Source organism: Scyliorhinus canicula, chromosome 4 (genome assembly GCF_902713615.1).
Source record: "Scyliorhinus canicula chromosome 4, sScyCan1.1, whole genome shotgun sequence".
Lineage (NCBI taxonomy): Eukaryota > Metazoa > Chordata > Chondrichthyes > Carcharhiniformes > Scyliorhinidae > Scyliorhinus > Scyliorhinus canicula.
Window position 1 is genome coordinate 23,306,901 of NC_052149.1, and position 25,321 is coordinate 23,332,221.

General features: G+C 54.0%; 1 protein-coding gene across 1 annotated transcript in view; it reads right to left on the bottom strand.

The window, feature by feature from the left end:
* The window catches only part of LOC119964121, a 153,886-nt gene that overhangs the window by 77,661 nt on the left and 50,904 nt on the right, over positions 1–25,321 (bottom strand). The window contains exon 2 of the mRNA XM_038793426.1: positions 5,053–5,169. Coding sequence (XP_038649354.1) covers positions 5,053–5,142 — 90 coding nt within the window. The 5' untranslated portion in view covers positions 5,143–5,169. The remainder of the gene's footprint in view (positions 1–5,052; positions 5,170–25,321) is intronic.

The window sequence follows — 25,321 nt, forward strand, 5'->3', positions numbered from 1 at the left end:
TTGGGGCTAAAGGGATCAAGGGATATGGGGGAGGGGGGAGAGGGGATCGGGGTATTGAACTTGATGATCAGCCATGACAATGAATGGCGGAGTAGGCTCGAAGGGTCGAATGGCCTCCCCCTGCTCCTATTTTCTATGTATTTTTCTATGTTCCATTGGTCCTGTTCCCATCACCGTAAATCTGTGCACTCTGTGTCTCAATCCTTCTACCAATGGGAACAGTGGGCTGGATTGTCTGGTTCACCCGCCGTGTTTTTCTCTGCGGCGTGCCGTTCACTGGCGGCAGGATTCTATACTCCCGCCCCTTGTCACTGGGATTCCCCATTGAAGGCACCCCGTGCCGCTGGGAAACCCACGGCTGGGGGTGCGCTTCTTGGCAGGAAAAGTGAATCGCAACGACCGGTGAATTCTGACCGGGATCTCTGTTCAGACCCCTCAGGATTTTGAATATCTCAATTAAATCTCCTTTCTTAATTACAAGAGGATGACGTTCCCAGTGCAGCTACTGATTAGGGATTAAAATTCCCAATGCAGTTAACAATTAAGGAACTATATTGCTAGTGCAGGTAATAATTAGGGCCATATATCTCCCGTGTAGTTAATAATTAGGGGATGGTATTCCAAATGCAGGAACTAATCACATTACTAAATTCCTGCAGCAGTTGCTAATTAGGAGATCATATTCCTAGTGGAATTCATAATTAGGAGAGGGTATTCCAGATGCGTTTACTAACCAGAGGATGAGATTCCAAGCGTATTGGTAATTAGGGTATTAGATTCCGACTGCAGCGAGCATTTAGGGGACAATATTCCTAATACAGCTACTAATTACAGAAAGATATTTTTGACGCATTTGGTGAGAGGGAGTAATTGCTAATCCAATTCTTGATTACGGATATGGAAAAATGCTAAAGCTGCCCTGTATGAACTGGTTTTTACAGACACCGCACCAAGGGAATCATCCACACAACGCCAAACGATTAGAAAGATGCATTTTCAAAAAGTAGAGTCCCGTTTGAACCATCTTTTGCAATCTTTCATTTTGTTTGCCGCAAATAAAACAGAGAACGGGACACAGAACTGGAATCCATTCAACACATGGGCATTTCTTGGCGAGAAATCAAATAGAACAAGCAATCGCCACAGATGAAAAGAATTACTGGCCAGGAGTGGGTGGATGTGCCTAACTAATTGTGTGGAGACAATCTATTTTGGGGCAATCTGCTGTTCGCAAATTATTTATTCTTGTTTCTAGTGTGGCGCCAGGCAGGGTCAGCGTATTAAAGTGTCGGTGGTGGTGGTGGTGGGGGTGTGGGGGGGGGGGGGGAGGGGGGGTGGTGTGTGGTGTGTGTGGGGAGGGGGTGGGGGGGGGGGGGGGGGTGGGGGGGGGTGTGGGGGGGGTGTGGGGGTGGAGGGTGGGGTTGGGGGGTGTGGGGGGTGGGGGGGGGTGGGGGGTGGGGTGGGGGTGTGTGGAGGGGGTGGGGGGGTGGTGGGTGTGTGTGTGTGGGGGGGTGGGGGGGTGTGTGTGGGGTGGGTGGGGGGGTTGGGGGGGGTGTGGGTGGGTGGGGGGGTTGGGGGTGTGTGTGTGTGGGGGGGGGGGGTGTGGGGATGGGAGGGGGCTGTGGGGGGGGGGGTCAACAGAAATCTGCAATCCGAACAGGTAATCCCTTCAGACAACACAAAAGAAGTGGCTGCTCCTCAGAGTAAGCTGAAGAAACTGGAGCTCACAATGTCAAACCATCGAAACAAGCGGTCCCCATGGAAACCCCGCTCAGCCACAAGTTAATTATTTAAGACAGCGTTGGCAAACAACAGTAAACATTGTCATTTGCATTCCACCCCTTGGAAACATCATCTGCTGACATGGCGTTAGCTCATAACAGCCCAGTTCTGCCTCGTCACTGCCGCCCTTAGTCCCCGCGCTGCCTCTGTTGTCAGATTGCTTGTCTGATCTTCAACCCGCCTCAGTTTCCTGTTAACTGTTGCGAAAATCAAAAATCATTGTCCTTGTCCTCTACCACTAACGTCACGCTCTAACCATCAATTCTATCCCTTCCTGGCCACTGTCTCAACTTGAATGAGACTGTTTGAAACCTCAGTGTCCTATCTGATTCTGATCAGAGTTTCTGGTCCCATTTCCTCTCCATCGTAAAGATCATCGCATCAGTTGTGCATTGGCTGCTGAATGCCAGGTTTTCTCCACCTCCAGAAGTGATTGTTCCGACCCCCTCCCAACCGGTTACCCATCCCTTATCCTCCGCCAACTGCTGTCATGTCAACAAGACATGAAAAGAAATCAAAACTTTTATTTAATTTTGCTATTTTAAAATGTACTTTTGCTCAATCACGGGGCACCTGCTGCAGATCACCTGATTCACGAGACTGGCCACCTGTTCTTGAAGCTTCCAACAGAAATGACAAAGAACAAAAGAACTCCACTCTCATCCTTGTGGAATCTCACACCCCATTGTAAAGCCACATTATAATCACGAACGCTAAGCGACTAACTGATGAACTGACTGCCCCCCCCCCCCCCCCCCCCCCCCCCCCCCCCCCCCGCCCTCCCAGCTCCCTAGCCCAAGATGTGTTAACAACCACCAGTTTTGTTCTTAAGGGAGACAATGGATTTTGACCAGAAGCAGAGAAACTGCTTACGCGACTGCATTTAACCCATTAGTGGCACTTATCACATGACCTCCATGCTTCTAACCTTTTGAACCATTTTTAATATTAGAATTCTAGCCTCTCAGCGCAATCTGCTGTTTTAACACCAATCGAAAAGCAGATTGCCTAACTGACCAAGCAGCCAGCCACAATGTCTCAACACCGAGAGAGTTTGATTTCAAAAGTATCTGTGATGGATTTGATTTACTGTCACGTTTACCGAGGTACAGTGAAAAGTATTGTTCTGGGTACAGTCCAGACAGATCATTCCATACATGAAAAAATAACATAGGACATACATACATACACAATGTAAATACATAGACACAGGCATCGGGTGAAGCCCGATGGAAGAGGTTGGAAGAGAGAATAACCTGGGCGGGAGGGGTCTTTGATTATGCTGATCGTTGCTGGCCAAGTGGCATAAGCACATAAATGCCATTGTGCTGCATCGTCATTTGCTTTAAGTATTTTTGTGTTGTTGTCTTCACCCACGGACTCATCTGCCTTGAACTCCACCGTGAAGAAAACACCATTGGAGCTTTGACTTCTGAGATTCTGGAAATTATGTGAACGGATATTAATTTCTGTGGTTCTTTTATTGTAGCCATCCATCGTTGTAAAATCTCCTTTGTTTCATGTGTGTGTTGTGGCTGCCCCCCCGCCCCCATCCCCACTCCTGCATTTCAATGTGAAATAAGCTATCTTCTGAGGTAATGAGAAGGAGAGTTTGCTGTATGATACTTATAAATTTGGACCTGAGAGATTATAGAAACATCTCGTCGCTTAATTTACAAATAATTCAACAACACCTCTGTTGACATATGGATGGGGCGAGGATAACGAATTTCAGTTTGTCTCTCTCCTGTCCATAGCATTGGGTCAATCCACAACTCTGCCGCTCATATGCCAATTCACAGCTCCCCACTAATCCATTACCCCTGTCCTTGCTACCCTTCATTATCGCCAAGTCCCCCAGTGACTCCACACTTCACGGCTTCACCCCCTCTCTGTCGCTGGCCTCCAACTCTCCGACTACTCTCTACCTGTACTCTCGACCTTTCTAATTCTGAGAAGAATTGTATCTCCGCCAATGGTAACTGTGCCTCCAGCTCTCTGGGGCCTTTACATGGGAATTCCCTCAACCTGATCTGCCCTCCCCACTTACTCCCCACCTTTGAATATCCTCCTTGAAACCCACCGTTCTGGCCACACTTTTGGTCACTCCACCTAAGCATCGCCTTCGCCGTCTCTGCGTCAGCCTCATTTTGCTTCAGCCGTGGAAAGCTTTGCCTCAATAAAAGGCACCAAATGAATGCAAGTTGTTGCTATTGTTTAGACTTGTAGTGAGCTTCTGGCACCTGTCTCCAGTACAATGAAAGGTAGAATTAGATGGCATAGAGCTAAAGAAGGGTCAGGTGCAGCTGGCACGGGTCAGATGGGCCGAATGGCCTGTGAAGATTTTAGCAAAATGGAATCCAATGAAAAATCTCCAAAAAAAAATGAAATGAAATGAAAATCGCTTATTGTCACAAGTATGCTTCAAATGAAGTTACTGTGAAAAGCCCCTAGTCACCACATTCCGGAGCCTGCTCAGGGAGGCTGGTACAGGAAGGAGTTTTAATGTGTCTGAAAGCTGACAGCAAAGCGGAGAGCAATAAATAAATAGAGCACGCGGATTGAGTTTTTCCTGTTCTAAGAACAATTGCTCTAATCTCAGCTTCTGAAGACATGACTGGAGGCTGAATAGAGGTACTCACGCACCCTCGGACACTAACTGGACACCATTCCAGTTTCTCTGAAGTTTAACTTTTCAGAAAAAAGTCAGGGAAATCAGGTACCAATAATTATTTCATTATGCTATCTCAAAGAGAGAGAAACTCCCATCCCTCGACTGCCAACGGTCCGAGATCCCAGTTACATAACGAAGCGAGAATGTTGTAACCAGAATGGAACATCGGAATAGCTTTACAAAAATACTGAAGAAGCAGAAGAGGAGTAGCGGTCAGGACTTATTTCAGGGAGATATGATTCTCCCCCAGCCCTCGTAGCTTCCCTTCCCCCTCAATGGGTTGCCCAGTGAGAACAGATTCCATCAGCCAGCAAAGTGCCAGGAATGATGTCTAGTCTGTAACGAGCCAGTTGGTCTCAGTGGTGGGTGGTGTTAAGAGATACAATTAGCCTCAATGTTCCGAGATTAGGGAGTGAAAAATTAGTCTAGTTTTCCCACAGTAACAAGATATACTCTAATGCTCTGCCATGGATGTAGTATAATGCCATCTATTCAATAGTCTTAAAGATTTATTGGCGGAAAAGGGTCACCTTTTGGTAGTTAGTTGAGAGTTTATTATCCCAATAGGAATGGTCAGCCAGTTTAGCCACACTCACCTCCACTCCATCATATTCTTCATCAAAGAGCTTGAAGTATTCGGGGAGCCCCAGCTGGGTTAGCCACTTGGAAATGGGAAAGTGCTTCATCCTGAATTTTCACGCCAGCTCCAGAAACTGTTAAGAGAAAGGCACGGACACGTTCAATACAAGCAAGAGCAGGGAAGCAAAACTGCATTCCAGCATCTGAAAACGAAAGGTATTTCTCCAGTGAGCTTCTTCAGGCTTATCTGTATTGTAAATATTTAGTTGTTTTCAGCACGTTCTCTGCCTCTCAAGGTTTTGGTTTGTCCAGAGAGTTTACTGAAAGCTCTGATCCACCCACCCCCAGGCGTAAATTGGGAGTGTACAAAGAGACAAAAAGGTAGCGAGGAGAGGGGGGGGGGGGGGGGGGGGGGGGGGGGGGGGGGGGGGGCATTCGTCACCAGGGCATAAAATACCCAGTGCTGGCTTGGTTGTATTTTAAACCACCTGCCTCATTTTTCAATTCATCTTTGGGGTGGGCGCCACCCACCCCTGCTTGAAACCCCGACTGATTTTTAAAAAATAAATTTAGAATATCCAATTCATATTTTCCAATTAAGGGGCAATTTAGCATGGCCAATCCACCTAACCTGCACATCTTTGGGTTGTGGGGGGTGAAATCCACGCAGACACGGGGAGACTGTGCAAACTCCTCACAGACAGTGACCCAGAGCCGGGATTCGAACCCAGGTCCTCAGCGCTGCAGGCAGCAATGCTAACCACTGTGCCACCGTGCCGCCCGAAACCCCGACTGGTTGAATATTAAATCCCGGACTAAGTCTCCACACTACCTACCCAAGGGAGGGTCTGATGGCTGTTGTTCCCAGACTGAAACCACTAAACAGGCTGCCTATCTCAGCCATTTGCCAACATATTAGACAGGGAGGAACCAGCTACTGATTTTGGAATAATACAATTAAACACTCTTGCATCAGAAAAATTAAATGGCAATTAATGGTCCAACCTGGAAATGTCTGTATGGTTCCATTGCCAAGAAATTCCAACTGGGTTCTCTGTTTGGCTTGTTCCAACATTGAATCAATAACAAAACAGCACAAGCAGCAGCAGGAATTATTTTCTGTCACGAGTCCTCTTGGTGGGATGTCTGGTTTGCAAACCCCTCTTTGACTGTTGACAGCACTCTACGATCAGGCTGCAGGAAGGGGAATCCAGTGGCGAAATGCTGCCCGCTTCAAACCCCTCCCCTTACACGCTAATCACGACAGATAATTAAACCTGCCTCGATAACTCTTCACCGGCAGCTCGGGTACGTGCCAATCCTAAATTCACATCGCGACAGAATCACAGAATTGTTACGATGCAGAAGGAGGCCGTTTGACCAATCGTGTCTACATCGTATCCTTACACATTGCTTCTGTTCAAATAGTCATCTAGCGCTTCGATTGATCTCCTCGATTGGACCTACCTCCAAATCAATTCCAGGCAGTGGATTCCAGATCTGAACCACTCGCTGTGTGAAAAAGTGTTTCCCCCCCCCACTCACATCACATTTGCTTCTTTTGCAAATCACTTCAAATCCGTGGCCTCTCATTCTCGATTCTTTTACAAGCGAGAACAGTTCCTCCCTGTCTATTCTTCCCAACCCCCTCATGATTTTAAACATCGCTACCAAATCTCCTCTCAGCCTTCTTCTCTCCAAGGAGAACAATCTTAGAATCATCGAATTTACAGTGCAGAAGGAGGCCATTCGGCCCATCGAGTCTGCACCTGCCCTTGGAAAGAGCACCCGACCTAAGCCCACACCCCCACCCTATCCCCGGAACCCAATAACCCCACCTAACCTTTTTTTTGGACACTAAGGGCAATTTATCATGGCCAATCCACCTGACCTGCACATCTTTGGACTGTGGGAGGAAACCGGAGCACCCGGAGGAAACCCACACAGACACTGGGCGAAAGTGCATACTCCACAATGATGGAACCTGGGACCATGGAGCTGTAAAGCAACTGTGCTAACCACTGTGATCTCCAATCTATCCTCATAACGGACGTTTCTCATACCTGGATTATTGGTGTGAACGTCCTCTGCACTCCAATGCGTTCACATATTTCCAATAGACTGGCGCCCAGAACTGTACACAATATTCCAGCTGAGGTCTAACTAGTGTCTTGTATAAATGCAGCATTACCTCCTTGTTCTTGCATTTTGTGCCCCTCTAAATAAAGCCCAGTATACTGCATGCTTTATAAGTGCTCTCCCCATCTGACCTATGCACATCTTTACCCTGGTCCCTCTTCTCCTGTACTCCCTTAGATTAGATTAGATTAGATTATAGATTTAGATTTATTGTCACATGTACCAAGGTACAGTGAAAAGTATTGTTCTGCATACAGTCCAAGCAGATCGCTCCCTAAATAGAAACATAGAACTTATGATAAATACATGAGGATAAATAACGGAAATACATAAACTAGGCAGTGGGTGAAGTATATGGTATTTGCTAATATGGTATGTGCTGAATAATTGCCCCCTTATTTTATATTGTGTCTCCATTTTCTTCCCACCAACATGCATCACCTCACACGTTTCCACATTGAACATTATCTGCCACCAACTGCCCACTCCATCAACTTGTCTATGTTCTTTTGAAGCTTTACACGGTCCTCCTCGAAGTTTACAATATTTTCAAAATGTGTGTCATCGTCAAGCACATCAAGGTCTAGATCAGTGTTCTCAAACTTTTTTTCCAGAGACCGACTTTTGCTAACTGGCCAAACTCCGCGATCCATGTCAGCTGACCTTCGCGGCACAAGCCATGTTTGCTTAACTTTAATGCAAAAGGGGAACCTGCTTGGTCCTCATAATATCATGTGAATCAGGTTCAAAGGTGCAGAGGGCAATGCACACATCAGGTGCCGACTTCAGCCTGTTCCTTTGTGCCATCTTCATCTTTATGAAAACAGAAAATCCAACCTCGCACATGTCAGTCGTCGTGAAGGGAACTAGCACCAAAATGCTTATTTTACTCAGCACTGGATACTCTTGGGAGATGCTACTCAAGAATGTTTTTTTTTAATTTAGAGTACCCAATTCATTTTTTCCAATTAAGGGGCAATTTAGTGTGGCCAATCCACCTACCCTGCACATCTTTGGGTTGTGGGGGCGAAACCCACGCATACAGGGGGAGAATGTGAAAACTCCACACGGACAGTGACCCAGAGCCAGGATCGAACCTGGGCTAACCCACTGCGCCACCGTGCTGCCTTTACTCAAGAATGTTAACAGCTTCATGGGCCTTTACCGTGTCTTTAATGTGGTACTACAGGTCAGCTACAGCAGCTTAGAGCTGACTCCAAATGTAAAGACTAAGTTAATACTGACTGGTCTCCACCTCAAAAGGAATTTTTCAACCTCTACTTTCCTTTCAAAATCTGAAACTTCTAGAATTTGCCAGTACTTCTCTGCATATAACACACATTGGCGTTGCATCCTTATTTGCATTCGCACAATTGACAAAACCATACCTCAATAAATCATCTTTATAGTCCTTTGTTCCTGAGTTAAGTTTCTTCTTTGTAGCTTGTTAACCAGAGGCCCTGGAACTCTGTACAGAGCTGACACTAGCATTGCTCTGTCGTGCCCTGGACTCTCCTGGGCAGCTCTCTGTTGAGTTGTGAGGTCTTGTCCAACAGGTAAACTGCCTGAGTCTCTGGCCATCTCTCACATTTAAGAAACCAGTCACCTTCACAATTCACTTGCCTTGCTTGCCAGCAGCTGGAAAATGGAAGTAACACTGCTCTGTGATTTGGCGCCAAAAGCCCGACCTCAAGGGTGTTTGACGTCAAGTGTGCACACAGGGCGTCTGACTTGCTCTCTGCTGCCACTTCTGGTCAGAAGACCACACAGCCTCATTTAAAAGGCGGCAATGGCCGCCATTCCCAATATAAAAGCCCTTGATCATGGCCCTTGGGCACTTATCCCGCAATTGGGACTACCATGGGAATGGAGTGGCCGATCGCTCTGTGTTCCTCCTGACCCCTACCTGCAACTCACACTTTGAAAGACCTTGGTCTAGATCATTATTATATATCAGGAAAAGGCAGGAATTGGATGCTCTAAATTTAAAAATATATATATGTATATCAGGAAAAGCAAGGGGCCCAATACTGAACCCTGGGAAACTCCACAAACCTTCCTCCAACCTGAAAACATCCATTGACCATTGTGGTTCACCAATGACATTGGCAGAAAGAGGGATGAGGCCCAATAGCAAGAATTTAGGAAGTTAAGTAACAGATTAAAAAGCAGAACCTCAAAGGTTGGAATCTCTGTTTTGTGAGGAACATGAAGAATCCAGCACAAATTTGTAGCGTCAAGTAGAAAGTAACTTTATTAACAACAATACGTACAAAGTGCCAGCAGTTCACTACGAATTCCCTCTCTGGTCAGGTACCACGCTGGCCAGCACTGCCAATGATTGTCCCGCCCTCTATTCCGCAAGGATCACGGGGTAAACCCCTTGCCCGCCTTGGCGCGCCTCGTTGCCTTTCGGCAGCGCAGGTCCCTACTGGAGGTCCCTCTACTGAAGTGTCCTCCCCCTAAATGTTAGTGACCTGGGGTGGAGGGTGATGCACACAGCAGTACCCTGCAACCACCGTCGTTTGCACCGGTTCACCCAGCCCTGGCATGTTTGCGGTTTTGTGGAGTCTGTGAGCCATGTCTCTGTCGAATGTTCTCCGCTGCACTCCCTTTTCAGTTCTTTGACAACATTGTTGTTGAAGTTTTGTTTGCACTTCAGCCCCACGCTTGTGATCTACGGGCACCCGGTGCGGAGAGGGCTGGAGAAGGCCTCGGCCTCCTCGTCAACCTGCTCTGGGCCTGGTGAAACTCACCATAAACAGGCCCAGGCAGCGGGCAAACGAGGGGGTCGTCCAGACAGACTGCCTGCCACTCTTCTGTGGATTTATTAGTGGCAGGGGGGTCCCTGGAGAGGGAGCATGTGGTGCCCATGGGCACACCGAGGGTTCCGTGCCCAGTGGGCACCGCAGGGGTTGGATTGCTTTATCGCATTTCACATTCTAATTTAATGTTGTTATGTTTCTGTTGTTCTTTGTTATTTTTGGGCAGTACCCCTACCAGGAGCAGCCCATTTTAATTTGTCCCTGAGTTTGTTTCAATTATTCTATTAAGTTGATTGGATCCTAAAATGTATCATGAGGTAACTAATTATCCCCAGCCAATAGGATCCGGGCGGGTTAAACACTCTGGATTACTCCTGGTGCCACGTGCTGATATGTATCGGAATAGGACAATAGAGCATGTGAATGGGTGGCTGAAGGGATGGTGTAGGAGGGAAGGCTTTAGTTTCCTGGATCACTGGGTCCATTCCTGGGGAAGGTGGGACCTGTACAAGTCAGACAGGTTGCACCTGAATCGGAATTGGACCAGTATCCTTGCAGGGAGGCTTGCTAATGCTGTTGTGGGGTTTAAATTAATTTGGCAGCGTGTGAGTCAAAGTACGGACATACCCAATCTAGCCGACAGCTGGAAAGACGGAGATTGTATGAATGCAAATTCATCAAGATCCCCCAAAGTACTTCACATCCAATTTATAATAATAATAATCTTTATTGTCACAAGTAGGCTTACATTAACACTGCAATGAAGATACTGTGAAAAGCCCCTAGTCGCCACACTCCGGCGCCTGTTTGTGTACATAGAGGGAGAATTCAGAATGTCCAAATTTTCCTTCAAGCACGTCTTTCGGGACTTGTGGGAGGAAACCGGAGCACCCGGAGGAAACCCACGCAGATATAGGGAGAACGTGCAGACTCCGCACAGACAGTGACCCAAGCCGGGATTCGAATCTGGGACCCTGGAGCTATGAAGCAACAGTGCTACCCACTGTGCTACCATGCTGCCCAGTGAAGTGTAGTCACTGTTGCAATGTCGCCAATTTGTGCACAGCTAGATTCCACATACAGCAAATGTGACAATGAGCAGCTGATTGTGTGTTTTAAGTGGTGTTGGTGGAGTGATAAATATTGGCCAGGACACCAGGGAGGCTTCCCTGCCCAGCTTTGACGTGGTGCCACGGGATCATTTCCTGAAGGGGCAAGCAAGGCCCCAGTTTACCATCTCCTCCGAAAGTCAGCCGCTGGGCAGCCGAGCACTCCCTCGGCAGTTCAGCACTCCCTCAGCGCTGCACAGAAGTATCGGCCTCGATTTCTGCCGAGTTCTCTGGTGTGGGTCTTGAAGCTTGAACCTTCTGTCTCAGAGGTCAGGGTGCTACCCCTGAAGCACAGTTGGTGCAATTAGAGATGCTCAGACTCATATTGCAATGAAGCAGCAAGCCACTCAGCTGCAAAATCCCTGCCCCCTTCACACAAAAACAAGGGATGAGCAATAAATGAGTAATAAATGTGGCCTTGTCCGCATTGCCTCCAACCCGACGGCAAATATTTTAAACAATTATTTATATCCGCACCAAAATAAAGCATTAGACCTTTTGTGTTTTTATTTGTTACAGGACTGGCTGAGGAGCAGAGCTCTAAAAGTTGTTGCTTTATTGCAGACCTTGAAATGGAGAGAGTAAGGCTGCAGAAAAATAAATCCCAACAAAAACATCACAAGGACACCCATTCTGCAATCAACAAGGGAGCTCTGGATAGCTTCTGTTTGTGTTCCAACATTTCCACTAATTTGTCTCCTCACGCCTCCTCTCAGCAGTTTTCTCGTTGGGGGTGCATTCTGTGCCCTTAGCATCAAACTGGCCTGAAAATATATATTTTTTTAACATTTAGTGTACCCAATTCATTTTTTCCAATTAAGGGGCAATTTAGCTTGGCCAATCCACCTACCCTGCATATCTTTGGGCCGAGGTGCTGCGGAATGTATCCCAGGGCAGGTGGGCAATGCCGAGGTGCTGCGGAATATGTCCCAGTCTCAGGTGGGCATTGCCGAGATGCTGCGGAATATGTCCCAGTCTCAGGTGGGCATTGCCGAGGTGCTGCGGAATATGTCCCAGTCTCAGGTGGGCATTGCCGAGATGCTGCGGAATATGTCCCAGTCTCAGGTGGGCATTGCCGAGATGCTGCGGAATATGTCCCAGGGCAGGTGGGCATTGCCGAGGTGCTGCGGAATATGTCCCAGGGCAGGTGGGCATTGCCGAGGTGCTGCGGAATATGTCCCAGGGCAGGTGGGCAATGCCGAGGTGCTGCGGAATATGTCCCAGGGCAGGTGGGCAATGCCAAGGTGCTGCGGAATATGTCCCAGTCTCAGGTGGGCAATGCCGAGGTGCTGCGGAATATGTCCCAGTCTCAGGTGGGCAATGCCGAGGTGCTGCGGAATATGTCCCAGTCTCAGGTGGGCAATGCCGAGGTGCTGCGGAATATGTCCCAGTCTCAGGTGGGCATTGCCGAGATGCTGCGGAATATGTCCCAGGGCAGGTGGGCATTGCCGAGGTGCTGCGGAATATGTCCCAGTCTCAGGTGGGCATTGCCGAGGTGCTGCGGAATATGTCCCAGGGCAGGTGGGCATTGCCGAGGTGCTGCGGAATATGTCCCAGGGCAGGTGGGCAATGCCGAGGTGCTGCGGAATATGTCCCAGGGCAGGTGGGCATTGCCGAGGTGCTGCGGAATATGTCCCAGGGCAGGTGAGCAATGCCGAGGTGCTGCGGAATGTATCCCAGGGCAGGTGGGCATTGCCGAGGTGCTGCGGAATATGTCCCAGTCTTAGGTGGGCAATGCCGAGGTGCTGCGGAATATGTCCCAGGGCAGGTGAGCAATGCCGAGGTGCTGCGGAATGTATCCCAGGGCAGGTGGGCATTGCCGAGGTGCTGCGGAATATGTCCCAGTCTTAGGTGGGCAATGCCGAGGTGCTGCGGAATATGTCCCAGGGCAGGTGGGCAATGCCAAGGTGCTGCGGAATATGTCCCAGGGCAGGTGGGCAATGCCGAGGTGCTGCGGAATATGTCCCAGGGCAGGTGGGCAATGCCGAGGCGCTGCGGAATGTATCCCAGGGCAGGTGGGCATTGCCGAGGTGCTGCGGAATATGTCCCAGTCTTAGGTGGGCAATGCCGAGGTGCTGCAGAATATGTCCCAGGGCAGGTGGGCAATGCCGAGGTGCTGCGGAATATGTCCCAGGGCAGGTGGGCATTGCCGAGGTGCTGCGGAATATGTCCCAGTCTTAGGTGGGCAATGCCGAGGTGCTGCGGAATATTCCCAGGGCAGGTGGGCAATGCCGAGGTGCTGCGGAATATGTCCCAGTCTTAGGTGGGCAATGCCGAGGTGCTGCGGAATATTCCCAGGGCAGGTGGGCAATGCCGAGGTGCTGCGGAATATGTCCCAGTCTTAGGTGGGCAATGCCGAGGTGCTGCGGAATATGTCCCAGTCTTAGGTGGGCAATGCCGAGGTGCTGCGGAATATTCCCAGGGCAGGTGGGCAATGCCGAGGTGCTGCGGAATATGTCCCAGTCTCAGGTGGGCAATGCCGAGGTGCTGCGGAATATGTCCCAGGGCAGGTGGGCAATGCCGAGGTGCTGCGGAATATGTCCCAGGGCAGGTGGGCAATGCCGAGGTGCTGCGGAATATGTCCCAGTCTCAGGTGGGCATTGCCTAGGCGCTCCAGAACATGGCACAGTCGTGGTGGAGCATCGCTGAGAGTTAGGCTCCATGGTACAGACAATGAGGAGGCTCAAGGTCCGACAGCACCAGGTGACACAGGGACCTCTGGAGCTCACTCCAGCTGCCCCTACGTCCCAAGGTGATCCCCAGGGCCCGATGGGCACCGTCTGGGAGGATAGGGCACCGGAGGCTTCCCCCGTCCACCAGCTGCTCCCATGGGCCCTCTCTGGGCTCATCCTCCAGCTCCTCCTGGTATGGCCACTCCTCGGCCTCCTCTGCAGATGAGGCTGCCCGGATCTGGGCCAGGTGCAACGTTGCCGTTAGATCGCGCCCTTGGTGGGTGAGTAGTTGACAACACGAGTGGTTTACAACCACACACTGGCTCTCAACTTTCAGTTGTGTGCAGTAGCAGGTGAGAGTTCCCATTGCAAACTAGCCCTTGGATTATTCAGGTATTTACATGTATGTGTACAAATGTAAGGATATTTCATACTAACTCTGCATTTTAAGGATTGTTATAACTTTCTGTTGGATATGGTCGCTACCTGGCACTTGTGGTCTATGAATGTTGCAGGCCATTTATGTTAGCCTGAATGTTATTCGAGTCTTGCTGAGTGAGGGGACTTGGTTATCTGGGAAATAGTGAATGGACCTGCATTCACTATACATTCAGCAGCAAACAATGTCATTTCAGATGCAATTGCAATTGCCATGGTGGGGACCACAGGAGGTGGCCAAGAAGCATTATCTACTTGGTGCTTCTGACGACAAACCTTGGGCAGGATTTAGACAGGATTCCTTGGGCTGGATTCTTCACACCTCGCGTTGAAATCGTGGCCAGCACCGGGGCGGAGAATCCATTTCCTCGCACGGAATCGGGACCGCCGCTGGTTCCCCGATTCTGCGGGCCCCGTAAAGCAGCTTACTCGAAGAGCAGCTACCTGGGGCCATCGCTGGAGGCCCGCTCCACCATTCTCCGCCCCCCACCCGACCGGCTGAAGTCACGACGGCGTGGATCTAATGTGGTCCAGCCGGTCGGAAAACTAGCATGGCGGCTGCAGACTCAGTCCGCGGCCGCCCTGGTCGGGGGCGGACCGATCGGAGGGCAGGCCGATCGGAGGGCAGGGGCAGCCTTATAGAACATAGAATCATAGAATTTACAGTGCAGAAGGAGTCCATTCAGCCCATTGAATCTGCACCAGCCCTTGGAAAGAGCACCCTACTTAAGCCCATGCCTCCACCCTATCCCCGTAACCCAGTAACCCCACTTCACCTTTTTGGACACTTAAGGGCAATTTTTTAGCATGGCCAATCCACCTAGCCTGCAAATCTTTGGTGTATGGGAGGGGCTGATTTAGCACACTGGGCTAAATCGTTGGCTTTTAAAGCAGACCAAGGCAGGCCAGCAGCACGGTTCAATTCCCGTACCAGCCTCCCCGGACAGGCGCCGGAATGTGGCGACTAGGGGCTTTTCACAGTAACTTCATTGAAGCCTACTCGTGACAATAAGCGATTTTCATTTCATTTCATTTTCAGGAAACCGGAGCAGCCAGGGGAAACCCACGCAGACACACGGGGCGCACTTGCAGACTCCGCACAGACAGCGACCCAAGCCGGGAATCGAAGCTGGGACCTTGGCGCTGTGCGGCCACAGTGCTAACCACGTGTGCTACTGTGCTGCCCACTTGTGCTACCGTACTCGGCCAGGCAATGTTTTGTGCGGGCGGTCAGGGTCGGCCGCTTGGCCGATCGGGGAGGTCTATTTTTAGTGTCCAACTCCGCGGTCTGAGTCCGCCATGGAGCACGGCTCAGCCGCCGGAGGGTGCCGCCCTGCGCATGTGCGGCCTCCGACCCGGAAGTGTGGGGGCCCGTATCTGCAGAAAAGTTGCTGGATTTACGCCCTGCAGGACGAGGAATATATGGCCCTTTCATGCCAGTTTTTCTGGAGTGAAAGTCCACAGTCTTTACGACAGCGTGAGGGCATAGTCCCAATAACAGAGAATCCAGTCCCAGGAACGCGGGCAGCCGAGGCAGCTCACCATTGACTGCCGTCCAGAACTTCCAGTCCTGCCAATGCCTACGATGTTTTGCAAGATTTGCCCGTCGCGCCGCTGTGAACGGAGGGGGATGGGGGAGGGGGGTGGGTGGGGTGGGGGGGGGGGGGTGGTGGGGAGGGTTTCACTTTCAGTGGGTAAGAAGATCCTGCCAGCGGGAAAGGTAGGAAAATCCCACCCCTTTTCTCTTTCACTCTCATGTCAGTCTCGGTTATCATTCAGGGATATCACACTGACACAATAAGCTTTGTACTTAGAATAAGAGCAGCACATATTGTGCCAGTACTATAATAAATATTGTTACCTATTTATTCTGGAAATGGTACAACATGTGCTGTGCTTATCCCCATTTGCATGTTTATACTGATGTTCACGTGGGTGATACATAGTGGGCGGAATTTTCCCCAAAACTGGCAAACTGCCAGATTCTGCCTGAACACCGGCACGTTTCTCCCAGAATCCAAGCCAGGATTTGCTTCAGGTCCTCTGGGAGAGTTTTGAGGGTCACTCTGTCAGGGCGGGGCTTCACAGAGTCGCCAAGCCCGGCCCTGCAGCGATCACGGGGCCGTTTTTGAAGAGCGCCAGATCGTGAAGTAAAAAGGTCCCACCCCCTCAACATCGCCGACATCCCCGCCCACCTCCGTGGGGAGCGCTGGGGGCCCCTCCCCTCAACATCGCCGGCATTCCCGCCCAGCCCCATGGGGAGCGCTGGGGGCCCTGCCCCTCAACATCGCCGGCATTCCCGCCCACCCCCGTGGGGAGCGCTGGGGACCCCTCCCCTCAACATTGCTGGGGGCCCCGCCCCTCAACATCGCTGGGGGCCACGCCCCTCAACATCGCTGGGGACCCCACCCCTCAACATCGCTGGGGGCCCAGCCCCTCAACATCGCCGGCATTCCCGCCCACCCCCGTGGGGAGCGCTGGGGACCCCTCAACATTGCTGGGGGCCCCGCCCCTCAACATCGCTGGGGGCCACGCCCCTCAACATCGCTGGGGACCCCGCCCCTCAACATCGCTGGGGGCCCCGCCCCTCAACATCGCCGGCATTCCCGCCCACCCCCATGGGGAGCGCTGGTGGCCCCGCCCCTCTGCCAGTTTTTGGAAACCAGCGGAGTTTCCCGCTGGTGTGATGTCACGCTAGCGGGTGGGGCGGTAGAAACACCCGCCGCCGCCGGAAGCAACAGTGTTCAGCCATTTAAGCATACTTAAATCGAGTTAAATTGATGGTAAACAGGTTCATGGCCACAGATTTCATCAGCGGGGAGTGCCCGGGAACATAGTGTTCGGAATTCTCGCCAGCATAAATCCCATTTCTGGCCTCTTGTGAGAGTTAGCGGTCATTATGAGATTTGCACCTGCGGCCAACGGGCTTGAAACTCCCAAGTTTCTGCACTGCACGTCTGCATTGTAAATTCTACATATTCTATGTAAATGTACTCGTCGATATTTAATCCTAGGCCAATACCATCAAAAACAGAATATTTGGTCATTATGTCATTGCTGCCCGTGGGACCATGTGGTGCATAGATCAGCCATTGCGATTCCTCTACTCCAACAATGACTACATTACAGTCCCACCTACCCCTGAACTTTTACGTTGCTGCACCTGCTCCACCCCCTCTTAAATCAGCAGTGGGTAACCTGCGGCTCTGCAGCCACATGCAAACCACCAGTGTTACGAACATTGCCCACATGTAGGGTTGCCACATTCCGCTGGCTTCTGTCTGTGTAGTTTTGTTCCTACCTCTGTAACTAGAGAAGAGCATCCTGATTGCACAACGACTGAGTGCCGTGTGACTGTGAGGGCCGTGTGACTGTGAGTGCCGTGTGACTGAGTGCCGTGTGACTGTGAGTGCCGTGTGACTGTGAGTGCCGTGTGACTGAGTGCCGTGTGACTGTGAGTGCCGTGTGACTGAGTGCCGTGTGACTGTGAGGGCCGTGTGACTGTGAGGGCCGTGTAACTGAGGGCCGTGTGACTGAGTGCCGTGTGACTGTGAGTGCCGTGTGACTGTGAGGGCCGTGTGACTGAGTGCCGTGTGACTGTGAGGGCCGTGTGACTGAGTGCCGTGTGACTGTGAGGGCCGTGTGACTGTGAGTGCCGTGTGACTGTGAGTGCCGTGTGACTGAGTGCCGTGTGACTGTGAGTGCCGTGTGACTGTGAGGGCCGTGTGACTGTGAGGGCCGTGTGACTGTGAGTGCCGTGTGACTGAGTGCCGTGTGACTGTGAGTGCCGTGTGACTGTGAGTGCCGTGTGACTGTGAGGGCCGTGTGACTGTGAGGGCCGTGTGACTGTGAGTGCCGTGTGACTGAGTGCCGTGTGACTGTGAGTGCCGTGTGACTGTGAGTGCCGTGTGACTGTGAGGGCCGTGTGACTGTGAGGGCCGTGTGACTGTGAGGGCCGTGTGACTGTGAGTGCCGTGTGACTGTGAGTGCCGTGTGACTGTGAGTACCGTGTGACTGAGTGCCGTGTGACTGAGGGCCGTGTGACTGTGAGGGCCGTGTGACTGTGAGGGCCGTGTGACTGTGAGTGCCGTGTGACTGAGTGCCGTGTGACTGTGAGGGCCGTGTGACTGAGGGCCGTGTGACTGTGAGTGTGACTGACGTGTGACTGAGTGCCGTGTGACTGTGAGGGCCGTGTGACTGTGAGTGTGACTGTGAGTGCCGTGTGACTGTGAGGGCCGTGTGACTGTGAGTGTGACTGTGAGGGCCGTGTGACTGTGAGGGCCGTGTGACTGTGAGTGCCGTGTGACTGTGAGTGCCGTGTGACTGTGAGGGCCGTGTGACTGAGGGCCGTGTGACTGTGAGTGCCGTGTGACTGTGAGGGCCGTGTGACTGAGTGCCGTGTGACTGTGAGTGCCGTGTGACTGAGGGCCGTGTGACTGAGGGCCGTGTGACTGTGAGTGCCGTGTGACTGTGAGTGCCGTGTGACTGTGAGGGCCGTGTGACTGAGTGCCGTGTGACTGTGAGTGCCGTGTGACTGAGGGCCGTGTGACTGTGAGGGCCGTGTGACTGAGGGCCGTGTGACTGAGGGCCGTGTGACTGAGGGCCGTGTGACTGAGTGCCGTGTGACTGTGAGTGCCGTGTGACTGAGGGCCGTGTGACTGTGAGGGCCGTGTGACTGTGAGGGCCGTGTGACTGAGTGCCGTGTGACTGTGAGGGCCGTGTGACTGAGTGCCGTGTGACTGAGTGCCGTGTGACTGAGGGCCGTGTGACTGTGAGTGCCGTGTGACTGTGAGTGCCGTGTGACTGTGAGTGCCGTGTGACTGTGAGTGCCGTGTGACTGTGAGGGCCGTGTGACTGTGAGTGCCGTGTGACTGAGTGCCGTGTGACTGAGTGCCGTGTGACTGAGTGCCGTGTGACTGTGAGTGCCGTGTGACTGTGAGGGCCGTGTGACTGTGAGTGCCGTGTGACTGAGGGCCGTGTGACTGTGAGGGCCGTGTGACTGAGTGCCGTGTGACTGTGAGGGCCGTGTGACTGAGGGCCGTGTGACTGTGAGTACCGTGTGACTGAGGGCCGTGTGACTGAGGGCCGTGTGACTGAGGGCCGTGTGACTGAGGGCCGTGTGACTGAGGGCCGTGTGACTGAGGGCCGTGTGACTGTGAGGGCCGTGTGACTGTGAGTGCCGTGTGACTGTGAGTGCCGTGTGACTGAGTGCCGTGTGACTGAGTGCCGTGTGACTGTGAGTGTGACTGAGTGCCGTGTGATTGTGAGTGTGACTGAGTGCTGTGTGATTGTGAGTGCAGTGTGACTGTGAGTGCAGTGTGACTGTGAGTGCCGTGTGACTGTGAGTGCCGTGTGACTGAGTGCCGTGTGACTGAGTGCCGTGTGACTGTGAGTGTGACTGAGTGCCGTGTGATTGTGAGTGTGACTGAGTGCTGTGTGATTGTGAGGGCCGTGTGACTGAGGGCCGTGTGACTGAGTGCCGTGTGACTGTGAGGGCCGTGTGACTGTGAGGGCCGTGTGACTGAGTGCCGTGTGACTGTGAGTGTGACTGTGAGTGCCGTGTGACTGTGAGTGTGACTGTGAGTGCCGTGTGACTGAGGGCCGTGTGACTGAGTGCCGTGTGACTGTGAGTGCCGTGTGACTGTGAGGGCCGTGTGACTGTGAGGGCCGTGTGACTGAGTGCCGGGTGACTGTGAGTGCCGTGTGACTGTGAGTGCCGTGTGACTGTGAGGGCCGTGTGACTGTGAGGGCCGTGTGACTGTGAGTGCCATGTGACTGAGTGCCGTGTGACTGAGTGTCGTGTGACTGTGAGGGCCGTGTGACTGTGAGTGCCGTATGACTGTGAGTGCCGTGTGACTGAGTGTCGTGTGACTGTGAGTGCCGTGTGACTGAGTGCCGTGTGACTGAGTGCCGTGTGACTGAGTGCCGTGTGACTGTGAGTGCCGTGTGACTGTGAGTGCCGTGTGACTGTGAGGGCCGTGTGACTGAGTGCCGTGTGACTGTGAGGGCCGTGTGACTGAGGGCCGTGTGACTGAGTGCCGTGTGACTGTGAGGGCCGTGTGACTGTGAGTGCCGTGTGACTGTGAGGGCCGTGTGACTGAGTGCCGTGTGACTGTGAGTGCCGTGTGACTGTGAGGGCCGTGTGACTGAGTGCCGGGTGACTGTGAGTGCCGTGTGACTGTGAGTGCCGTGTGACTGTGAGTGCCGTGTGACTGAGTGCCGGGTGACTGTGAGTGCCGTGTGACTGTGAGTGCCGTGTGACTGTGAGGGCCGTGTGACTGAGTGCCGGGTGACTGTGAGTGCCGTGTGACTGTGAGTGCCGTGTGACTGTGAGTGCCGTGTGACTGTGAGTGCCGTGTGACTGTGAGTGCCGTGTGACTGAGTGCCGTGTGACTGTGAGGGCCGTGTGACTGTGAGTGCCGTGTGACTGAGTGCCGTGTGACTGTGAGGGCCGTGTGACTGAGTGCCGTGTGACTGTGAGTGCCGTGTGACTGAGTGCCGTGTGACTGTGAGGGCCGTGTGACTGAGTGCCGTGTGACTGTGAGGGCCGTGTGACTGTGAGGGCCGTGTGACTGTGAGGGCCGTGTGACTGAGTGCCGTGTGACTGTGAGGGCCGTGTGACTGTGAGTGCCGTGTGACTGAGGGCCGTGTGACTGTGAGGGCCGTGTGACTGAGTGCCGTGTGACTGAGGGCCGTGTGACTGTGAGGGCCGTGTGACTGAGTGCCGTGTGACTGTGAGTGCCGTGTGACTGTGAGGGCCGTGTGACTGAGTGCCGTGTGACTGAGTGCCGTGTGACTGTGAGTGCCGTGTGACTGAGGGCCGTGTGACTGTGAGTGCCGTGTGACTGTGAGTGCCGTGTGACTGTGAGGGCCGTGTGACTGTGAGTGCCGTGTGACTGTGAGGGCCGTGTGACTGTGAGGGCCGTGTGACTGTGAGGGCCGTGTGACTGTGAGGGCCGTGTGACTGTGAGGGCCGTGTGACTGAGTGCCGTGTGACTGAGTGCCGTGTGACTGTGAGTGCCGTGTGACTGAGTGCCGTGTGACTGTGAGGGCCGTGTGACTGAGTGCCGTGTGACTGTGAGTGCCGTGTGACTGAGTGCCGTGTGACTGTGAGTGCCGTGTGACTGAGTGCCGTGTGACTGAGTGCCGTGTGACTGTCAGGGCCGTGTGACTGAGTGCCGTGTGACTGTGAGGGCCGTGTGACTGAGTGCCGTGTGACTGTGAGGGCCGTGTGACTGAGGGCTGTGTGACTGAGGGCCGTGTGACTGTGAGGGCCGTGTGACTGAGTGCCGTGTGACTGTGACGGCCGTGTGACTGAGGGCCGTGTGACTGTGAGTGCTGTGTGACTGTGAGGGCCGTGTGACTGTGAGTGCCGTGTGACTGTGAGTGCCGTGTGACTGTGAGTGCCGTGTGAATGTGAGGGCCGTGTGACTGAGGGCCGTGTGACTGTGAGGGCCGTGTGACTGTGAGGGCCGTGGGACGGTGAGGGCCGTGGGACGGTGAGGGCCGTGTGACGGTGAGGGCCGTGTGACTGAGTGCCGTGTGACTGAGGGCCGTGTGACTGAGTGCCGTGTGACTGTGAGGGCCGTGTGACTGAGGGCCGTGTGACGGTGAGGGCCGTGTGACTGTGAGTGCCGTGTGACTGTGAGTGCCGTGTGACTGAGTGCCGTGTGACTGTGAGGGCCGTGTGACTGAGTGCCGTGTGACTGAGTGCCGTGTGACTGTGTGGGCCGTGTGACTGTGAGGGCCGTGTGACTGTGAGGGCCGTGTGACTGTGAGGGCCGTGTGACTGTGAGTGCCGTGTGACTGTGAGGGCCGTGTGACTGAGGGCCGTGTGACTGTGAGGGCCGTGTGACTGTGAGGGCCGTGTGACTGTGAGTGCCGTGTGACTGTGAGGGCCGTGTGACTGAGTGCCGTGTGACTGTGAGTGCCGTGTGACTGTGAGGGCCGTGTGACTGTGAGGGCCGTGTGACTGTGAGTGCGGTGTGACTGTGTGGGCCGTGTGACTGTGTGTGCCGTGTGACTGTGAGGGCCGTGTGACTGTGAGGGCCGTGTGACTGTGAGTGCCGTGTGACTGTGTGTGCCGTGTGACTGTGAGGGCCGTGTGACTGTGAGGGCCGTGTGACTGTGTGGGCCGTGTGACTGTGAGGGCCGTGTGACTGTGTGGGCCGTGTGACTGAGTGCCGTGTGACTGTGAGGGCCGTGTGACTGTGAGTGCCGTGCGACTGTGAGTGCCGTGTGACTGTGAGGGCCGTGTGACTGTGAGGGCCGTGTGACTGAGGGCCGTGTGACTGAGGGCCGTGTGACTGTGAGGGCCGTGTGACTGAGGGCCGTGTGACTGTGAGGGCCGTGTGACTGAGTGCCGTGTGACTGTGAGTGCCGTGTGACTGAGGGCCGTGTGACTGTGAGGGCCGTGTGACTGAGGGCCGTGTGACTGTGAGGGCCGTGTGACTGAGGGCCGTGTGACTGAGGGCCGTGTGACTGAGTGCCGTGTGACTGAGGGCCGTGTGACTGAGGGCCGTGTGACTGAGTGCCGTGTGACTGAGGGCCGTGTGACTGTGAGGGCCGTGTGACTGAGGGCCGTGTGACTGAGTGCCGTGTGACTGAGGGCCGTGTGACTGTGAGGGCCGTGTGACTGTGAGGGCCGTGTGTCTGTGAGGGCCGTGTGACTGAGTGCCGTGTGACTGAGTGCCGTGTGACGGTGAGGGCCGTGTGACTGAGTGCCGTGTGTCTGTGAGGGCCGTGTGACTGAGTGCCGTGTGACGGTGAGGGCCGTGTGACTGAGTGCCGTGTGTCTGTGAGGGCCGTGTGACTGAGTGCCGTGTGACTGAGTGCCGTGTGTCTGTGAGGGCCGTGTGACTGTGAGGGCCGTGTGACTGAGTGCCGTGTGACTGTGAGGGCCGTGTGACTGAGTGCCGTGTGACTGTGAGTGCCGTGTGACTGAGTGCCGTGTGACTGAGGGCCGTGTGACTGAGGGCCGTGTGACTGAGGGCCGTGTGACTGAGTGCCGTGTGACTGAGGGACGTGTGACTGTGAGGGCCGTGTGACTGAGGGCCGTGTGACTGAGTGCCGTGTGACTGTGAGTGCCCTGTGACTGAGTGCCGTGTGACTGTGAGGGCCGTGTGACTGTGAGTGCCGTGTGACTGAGTGCCGTGTGACTGTGAGTGCCGTGTGACTGTGAGTGCCGTGTGACTGTGAGGGCCGTGTGACTGTGAGTGTGACTGAGTGCCGTGTGACTGTGAGTGCCGTGTGACTGAGTGCCGTGTGACTGTGAGTGCCGTGTGACTGTGAGTGCCGTGTGACTGAGTGCCGTGTGACTGTGAGTGCCGTGTGACTGAGTGCCGTGTGACTGTGAGTGCCGTGTGACTGTGAGGGCCGTGTGACTGTGAGGGCCGTGTGACTGTGAGTGCCGTGTGACTGTGAGGGCCGTGTGACTGTGAGTGCCGTGTGACTGTGAGGGCCGTGTGACTGTGAGTGTGACTGAGTGCCGTGTGACTGTGAGTGCCGTGTGACTGAGGGCCGTGTGACTGTGAGGGCCGTGTGACTGAGTGCCGTGTGACTGTGAGGGCCGTGTGACTGAGGGCCGTGTGACTGTGTGTGCCGTGTGACTGAGGGCCGTGTGACTGTGAGGGCCGTGTGACTGTGAGGGCCGTGTGACTGTGAGGGCCGTGTGACTGTGAGTGCCGTGTGACTGTGAGTGCCGTGTGACTGAGTGCCGTGTGACTGAGTGCCGTGTGACTGTGAGGGCCGTGTGACTGTGAGTGCCGTGTGACTGAGTGCCGTGTGACTGAGTGCCGTGTGACTGTGAGGGCCGTGTGACTGTGAGTGTGACTGAGTGCCGTGTGACTGTGAGGGCCGTGTGACTGAGTGCCGTGTGTCTGAGTGCCGTGTGACTGTGAGTGCCGTGTGACTGTGAGTGCCGTGTGACTGTGAGTGCCGTGTGACTGAGGGCCGTGTGACTGTGAGTGCCGTGTGACTGTGAGGGCCGTGTGACTGTGAGTGCCGTGTGACTGTGAGTGCCGTGTGACTGTGAGTGCCGTGTGACTGAGGGCCGTGTGACTGAGTGCCGTGTGACTGTGAGTGCCGTGTGACTGTGAGTGCCGTGTGACTGAGGGCCGTGTGACTGAGGGCCGTGTGACTGAGGGCCGTGTGACTGAGTGCCGTGTGACTGTGAGGGCCGTGTGACTGTGAGTGCCGTGTGACTGAGTGCCGTGTGACTGTGAGGGCCGTGTGACTGAGTGCCGTGTGACTGTGAGTGCCGTGTGACTGAGTGCCGTGTGACTGAGGGCCGTGTGACTGTGAGTGCCGTGTGACTGAGTGCCGTGTGACTGAGGGCCGTGTGACTGTGAGGGCCGTGTGACTGAGGGCCGTGTGACTGAGGGCCGTGTGACTGAGGGCCGTGTGACTGAGTGCCGTGTGACTGTGAGGGCCGTGTGACTGTGAGTGCCGTGTGACTGAGTGCCGTGTGACTGTGAGGGCCGTGTGACTGAGTGCCGTGTGACTGTGAGTGCCGTGTGACTGAGTGCCGTGTGACTGTGAGGGCCGTGTGACTGAGTGCCGTGTGACTGTGAGGGCCGTGTGACTGTGAGGGCCGTGTGACTGTGAGGGCCGTGTGACTGAGTGCCGTGTGACTGTGAGGGCCGTGTGACTGTGAGTGCCGTGTGACTGAGGGCCGTGTGACTGTGAGGGCCGTGTGACTGAGTGCCGTGTGACTGAGGGCCGTGTGACTGTGAGGGCCGTGTGACTGAGTGCCGTGTGACTGTGAGTGCCGTGTGACTGTGAGGGCCGTGTGACTGAGTGCCGTGTGACTGAGTGCCGTGTGACTGTGAGTGCCGTGTGACTGAGGGCCGTGTGACTGTGAGTGCCGTGTGACTGTGAGTGCCGTGTGACTGTGAGGGCCGTGTGACTGTGAGTGCCGTGTGACTGTGAGGGCCGTGTGACTGTGAGGGCCGTGTGACTGTGAGGGCCGTGTGACTGTGAGGGCCGTGTGACTGTGAGGGCCGTGTGACTGAGTGCCGTGTGACTGTGACGGCCGTGTGACTGAGTGCCGTGTGACTGTGAGGGCCGTGTGACTGAGTGCCGTGTGACTGTGAGTGCCGTGTGACTGAGTGCCGTGTGACTGTGAGTGCCGTGTGACTGAGTGCCGTGTGACTGAGTGCCGTG